Source organism: Cannabis sativa, chromosome 2 (genome assembly GCF_029168945.1).
Source record: "Cannabis sativa cultivar Pink pepper isolate KNU-18-1 chromosome 2, ASM2916894v1, whole genome shotgun sequence".
In the NCBI taxonomy this organism is placed as follows: Eukaryota; Viridiplantae; Streptophyta; class Magnoliopsida; order Rosales; family Cannabaceae; genus Cannabis; species Cannabis sativa.
Window position 1 is genome coordinate 44486899 of NC_083602.1, and position 7459 is coordinate 44494357.

Genomic DNA, 7459 nt, shown 5'->3' on the forward strand with positions numbered 1-7459 from the left:
CCAACTCTGTCTTAGCATAGGGATAGCATCACTCTTTTTAGGGTCGTTGAAGTAAATACTAGATTTTGTTTAGGTGAGAGAGAGAGAGAGAGAGAGAGAGAGAGAGAGAGAGAGAGAGATGGAAAAACTATTTCTCAACTGAGAAACCAGTTGGCCAAGCTTGACATTTATATATAGAGTTAATTGCAAGAGAAGAGTAACAAAAACTAACTCAAGTACTGTTACATTAAGTAAAACATAAAAAATAGAAAATGAAATAATAATTGGAGACTTAGCCATTTTAAATTCCAATAGCCCCCCTCAAGTGACATTTGTGTAAACCAGTTGTTAACTTGCTGAGAAGATATTGAAATGGCATTGCAGTAAGCGGTTTTGTGAATAAATCTGCTATCTGATTTTCTGTTTCCACATAACTTATGTCAAGCTGCTTGGCAATGATTTTATCTCGAACAAAATGGAGGTCCACCTCAATGTGTTTGGTTCGAGCGTGAAACACATGGTTGGAAGCTCAGGATCTAGCTCCTAGGTTGTCACAGCAGAGAATTGGAGGTAGATTATAGTGGATACATATCTCAAATAGAAGTGATTATATCCATATTATCTCTACAGTGGCAAGAGAAAGGGCTCTATATTCAGATTCTGTACTCGATCGAGCAACAACAATTTGCTTCTTGGAACACCAACTGATTAAATTTTCTCCTAGGAATATACAATACCCTGATGTTGATTTTCTGTCATCGAAGCACCCTGCCCAATCAGAATCAGTGAAGCCTTGGATGTCAAATCTAGTAGCAAGTTTATAGACCAATCCATGTACTATTAAACCTGCAAGATATCTGAGTATTTTTTTACAGGCTCCCCAATGTTCAGATGTTGGAGCTTGCATATATTGGCTCAATTTATTTACAGTAAAGGCATCATCGGGTCTTGACATGATGAGGTACTGAAGTGCACCAATGATGCTTCTGTAGTGTGTTGGGTTGTCCATGGGGGTACTTATTGTTGCTGAGAGTTTGGTTGTGGAGCACATTGGTGTGGACTGAGGTTTTGAGTCAAGTAATTGGGTTTTGGCCAGAAGATCCGTGGTGTACTTTTGTTGTGTCAAGCAAATTTCATTTGTTGTTCTTTGAACTTCAAAACCCAAGAAGTATTGAACTGGTCCAAGGTTTTTGAGAGAGAAACTGTTGTTCAAGGTAGATATTAGATGTTGAATCTCAGCTGTATCAGCACCTGTTATGAGATTGTCATCCACATACACCAAGATAAGAAGCAAGTTACCATTTTTGATTGAGAAAAATAGGCTGCTGTCAGGTTTTTTATTGGTGTATCCCCATTGAACCAGAGTACCATTGAGAGTATCAAACCAAGCTTGAGGAGCCTGTTTAAGACCATATATTTCGTTGTGAAGTTTGCACACATGGTTGGGGTAAGTAGGGTCCACAAAACCTTGTGGTTGTGCCATGTACACATCTTCTTGTAGTTGCCCATTCAAAAAAGCATTGTTTATGTCAATCTATTGGATTTCCCAGCCATTAGAGATAGCTAAGGTGAACATAATTCTTATGGTGCAAGGTTTTATCACAGGGCTATAGGTTTCAAAGAAATCAATGGCTGGAGTTTGTTGGAAACCTTTGGCCACTAGTCTTGCTTTAAGCCTTTCAACAATGCCATCTGCATTAAGTTTAATCCTATAGACCCATTTATTTTGTACAATAACCATCTCAGAAGTTCTAGGCACAAGAGTCCATGTTTTCTTTTTCTTTAAGGTTGTCATTTCATTGTTCATGGATGCATTCCATTTGGGATTGGAAAAAGCTTCCTTAAATGAAGTTGGTTCCTTTTCATCATTGGAGTATGCAAGAAATGTCTTTGGCTTGTAGATGCCTAACTTGGACCTAGTGACCATAGGGTGAAGGTTAGTGTTGGGACAGATGGGTGGATTGGCAACTGGTAGAGTTATTGAACCAGAAGAGGATCTGGTGTTGAAAGAAGACAGTCTGTCTTGAATGGATGCTCTGTTTGGAGGTGGTGGAGGATTTGGAGGTGGTGAGATGTGATTTGGGGTTGGTGGATTAATAGTGTTTGAACTTGGTATGAGAAAGAGTTGTTAATTATTGGTTGAGGTGTTGATAGTGGGTTGAGTGGGAGGAAGAGATTGACATATGCGATTCTTGTTCATTAAAGGTAACACTTCTTGCCACATATATTCTTCCTGAGGGATGAAGACACCTATACCTTTTGAAATTGACACTGTAGCCTATGAAAACACATTTGGAAGACCTGAAAGAAACTTTGTGTGATGCACAAGATTTGAAAAGAGGAAAACAGGAGCAACCAAAAATTTGGAGTAGGTTGTAATCTGATATTTGCTAAAAAAGTGTTTGATAGGGTGTTTGATAATTGAGTATGGGAGTAGGTAATAAATTTATTAGGTAGGCAGCAGAAGCAAAAGCTTCCCACCAGAAAGATAGTGGCGTTTTGGCTTATGACAGCAGTGTGAGGCCAGTGTCAACAACATGTCGATGTTTCCTCTCAACTCGACCTTGTTGTTGGTGAGTATGGGGGCAAGAATTTCTTTAAATTATGCCAAGATTAGTAAAAAGTTTATACAATGGCTCATATTCTTTACCAAGATCAGATTGCACTGATTTTATTTTAATTTGAAATTGTCTTTCCACAAAGGTGTTAAACTATATAAAGATGTTACTAGCCTCACACTTGTTTTTCATAGGAAATAACCATGTAAATTTGGTGAAATCATCAATAAAGCTAATGTAATACTTAAAACCATCAGCTGAAGTATAAAAGGAAGGACCTCATACATCAGTTAAAATCAAATCAAATGTTTTTGTGGTTTTATTTTCAGTACTTTTGAAACTAAACTGGTGCAATTTTCCAGTTTGACAAGCATTACAAAAATCTAGTGGTTTGCACTTTACATTTGGAACAACATGAGAAAGAACTTTATATATTATAGGCTGAGAGGGATGACCAAGTCTGCAGTCCCAAACATTGACAGTTTTGGATTTGTCATGAACATGATTGCTTGTGGTTGTATGGTTGAGAGCCTTGGGTTTGAAACTGACAGAGGCAGGGACAATGCCTTCAGATTTGGATGCTAGGACTTGAAGCTAATAGAGACCTTCATTGAGATGGCCCTGCAGAAGAACTTGCTTGGTTGTATGTCCTTTATGAGACAAGACAGTTCATCAAATTCAAGAATGACATGGTTATGCTTAGTATATTGAGAAATACTAAGTAGGTTTTTGGTTACACTAGGTACATGAAGAATATCTTGCAAGACCAATGAATTATTAGGGAAATTAGGACAAACAGAACTTGATCAAATATGATGTATGGGAAGAGAGGAATTATTACCTACTACCAATTTGGCTTTGCCTTTATAGTCAGAGACACAGTTGAGATGATCAGCATCATTTGTCATGTGATGAGTTGCACCAGAGTCAAGATACCAGGCAGTGAAGAATCTAATGTGGGAGTGGATTCAGGCACAAGGGCTTGAGGGGTATCACCATTTAAGGAGGAGGAAGTCAATCAATTTGAGGCACTAGTGTAAGTGATGTCAAACTTGTGATAACACTTCACCGCGGTGTGACCTGTACAGCCACAAAGTTGACAAACAGGCCTGTTGCCACGACCACCTCTATTGTTGTTGGAATATCTGCCTCCTCTATTGGAGCCTCAAAATCCATAATTTGAGGGAGATCGTCTGCTATTGGCCAAATTGGCTTGCACATTGTGGAGAGATTCAGAAGTATGCTGCTGAATTCTCATTTCTTAACTCTACAACATGAACTGAACTTCTTGGAGAATGAGAGGTTCAGTTCTTGATGTTAAATTGATGACTACAGCTTCATACTCTGCTCCTAGTCCACCAAGATTGTACATCACTAAATCCTCGTCATGGATAGGCTGACCAGCTACGGCAAGCTGATCAACATGTTGTTTCATTTTGAGAATGAACTCCTAAATTGAAAGAGATCCTTTCTTGGTGGTTTAAAGTATGTTGCGAAGTTGTGGAAGTCGAGCTCGAGATCTAGTGGTAAAGAGTTGAGCGAATGTGGTCCAGATCTCGTGAGAAGTTGAACAAATGATTACATGGCCCAACATGTGTTCATCAACCGAATTCGTTAGTCAGTGCATCAAGAATTGATCAAGTCTCATCTAATTTTAAAAAGCTGGATTCAGGACATTACCCGCAAGAAACTGTGGTGATTGAGGAATCGATCCAAGAACATAGCCATCAAGATCATATGCTCGAAGGGCAACAAGGACAAGAGATCTCCAAATTGTATCGTTTGATATATCAAGAAGAAGATTGAAGGGGAGGGGAATTGGATTTGGAGCTTCAGGAGCTGGTTCAGCAGCTCGAGCTTGCTCTGGCTCGATTCTTTCCTCTACTGGTGGTTCAAGTCGAATACCAGGGCCACTTGTGTTGTTGCCATGATTCGACATGGCTCTGATACCATGTAAGAGTACTGAATTTTCAATACTCGAGCTTGAGCAAGAAGACAATGGAGGAGAGAGAGAGAGAGAGAGAGAGAGAGAGAGATGGAAAAATATTGCTCAACTGAAAAACCAGTTTGCCAAGCTTGACATTTATATACAGAGTTAATTACAAGAGTAGAGTAACAAACTTTAACTAACTTCTAACTACTTCTAACTAACTCAAGAATTGTTACATTGAGTAAAACATAAAAAAACAAAAAAAAAATGAAACAATAACTGGAGTCTTAGCCATTTTCAATTCCAACAGGTACCACTACTTTCTTCAGGTCTTCATGAAAGCACCAAAATATTTACCATAATTTTTAGAAAACAAATTATTTAATGTTAGAGTTAAAGAAAATGCAATTAAGAGAATTAAATATGAAGAAGGCACTCAGAGATTTCACGTGGTTAGGACGTTAAGGAGTCTTAGTCTATGAGTCAGTATTATTATGAAATTGGCTAAAAGTTTAAGGGATTTCAATGAGTATGAGCACTTTATTCTCTTGTTGAGCAAGTTAGTCAAGAATTTACAACCTTTTGCATGAAGGATTCAGTGGGTATTTATTGAGTAATAGAGGCCCTACTTAGTTACTCTTTCCCTTTAAAGGGAAGTTTAGAGATAATTCATAGATTTGGGCTTATCTGACGAAGCCCAACCCATGAGCAACATGTATATGCTGATGTGGAGATCTAATCACATAATAGTTGTTCATATCGTGTCCTATATATAATCGTGGATAATTAATCTGATATTAATTACTTAATCTTCAATTTATTCAGTTTTTCTTTTTAGGCAGAATAATATACTTTGTCCAAGATTTTAGAAAAGTATCCCTTATTCTGTTGGGAGCAGTAAATGGAAAATTGAGACTAGCTTTTGGATACACACTAAGAACCCATTCTAGGTACACAAAGTTGACACTCTTTTGTATGCTAACTAGGCTTGACGTAACTTTCAGCTAACAAGACGTGTAATTGTTCTAGCAGAAGGCCAGATAACATTTGGACTTAGCCCAATTTATGTTATTTGGGCTCACTAATAGGCTTTAAGTTTCTATTTGGAGTTGACATGTCGCTTACTTGAAACACGAATAACAAGACCAATGTTAATTTTTTTAATGAGAGCAATTTGTCTAGAAAAGATAGAGAAACTGTGAAGCTAGTAAAAAATACATAGTTCTTTAGTAGATTTTATTTTTTTAGGTTGGAGGATGGTGGGGTATGCCTTTGGTGTAATGTGCATGTTTGATTAATGAAAATTTGTACATTAATAAAAAAAGTTATAAGTTAAAATTAAAAACTATTCAAATTATTTTTTATTTTGAAGAATATTATAAAAAAAAAAATAATGATGTAAAATATAAAAAACTTACAAAAGTGTCAAGAATATATTTTTAAAAATAAATTATTTTAATATGTTTTAATAAGTGGAGATCTATACATTTATTCGTCTATTTTTGGAATAAAAATAAATTTAAAATAAGAGATCTATCCTGAATTTACTATTCCTTAACTCTCCATCTTGCCAAGTAATTTAGTTTCTTTGTGTGTATATAGAGATGATTTGTTTCTATATTCTATACTATGTCCTGTTATTTTGTTTACATTCAGATCACAAACCAAAATATTCACTTTTGGTATTCTTAGTCCGATTAATTCTCCCTTTTAAGCCAGATACTTTTCGATCCATCCTTGTTGCTAATGACTAGAGAAGATAATAACACAAGACGCCCATGGTTGAGAGTGGTAGTCGTTTCAAGCAGCTCTACAATAGCAGTGGTGGTGTGCGAGTTTCACGCCGAAAATTTTATTGTTGCGAAAATCTCGACATAAATATTTTATTTAATTTTTATACAATTAAATTTATATATATATATATATTAAATTTTTGTGATTTCAAAAAAATATCCATAAATGGTGGACTAAGTTAATATTATTAATAGAGTCGCTCATGAGTTTGTAAGGGCGTCTTTATTTTATCCTGATTGTACTTTCAGTATGGGAAACATCCCTACTGAGCTGTTGCCTATGTTAGTTACAGAGTTTGAAGGTTAATAAAGTTTAATTTTCCTTTAAAAAAAAAAAATTAATATTATTAATTATTCTATTATTACATTATTAATTGTATTAATTTTTGTATGAACATTTTATACCATATTTTTTGTTTCTATACACAATAGGCATTTTATTTATATATACATACTTGTTTTTGGGGAATTGTTTTCGTATTATTTATAATTGTGATAGAAGTATATTTTTAATTTGGTGAGATATTTTATTTTAATTTTTATTTTTGTTTATATGAATTTCTTTTTATATGATGTTCTTTCGTTATTATTTTATTTCAAACATGTTGCGGTAAATTATTTTGAATTTTCGTATCTTTAAGAATTGTTATGATTATTTATTTATTTTTCTTCTTATTTTTATTATGATATTTATATCATTTTAATACCACAATTTTAGTTTTGGCTTTTTCTTTTTTGTTTTCATGATTAATTTAATATATTTATTTTGGTAAATACTATAAAAGTTTTTTCTTGTTTGATGTGATTATTATTTTTATACATTATATTCATATTTTGAGGAAATTTATTTCCTAATTATTTTATAGCATATATATTTAAGAATAATTAATGGGTAATTGTGTTACCATTTATAAGTATTTCAAGGCATTTTTTAATTTTGTACCGTGTTTGTTATAAGTTTATTTTTTTGCTTTTTTATTAGAAATTTTTACACTAAAAATACAAAATGAAATTTTTATTACATAAATACTTACACACGGTTACCTCAACATTTTTACCTTTTCTCTTTATTTTATTACATATATACCACATACACACTCCCCCCATGCATATGACACGTGCATCTCCCCATACCTCTTCAATCAACCATCAATCACTTCCCTATCTTTTTTTCATACTTTCCTTTGATTTTTCATTTC

At 34.5% G+C, this 7459-nt stretch overlaps 1 protein-coding gene across 1 annotated transcript; it reads right to left on the minus strand.

Moving 5' to 3' along the window:
* Positions 1–586: 586 nt before the first annotated feature.
* Positions 587–1462, minus strand: LOC133034317 (uncharacterized mitochondrial protein AtMg00810-like). The gene has a single exon (XM_061109375.1). It carries the CDS (start codon positions 1460–1462, stop codon positions 587–589), a length of 876 nt encoding a protein of 291 aa, XP_060965358.1.
* Between the last annotated feature and the right edge of the window lie 5997 nt (positions 1463–7459).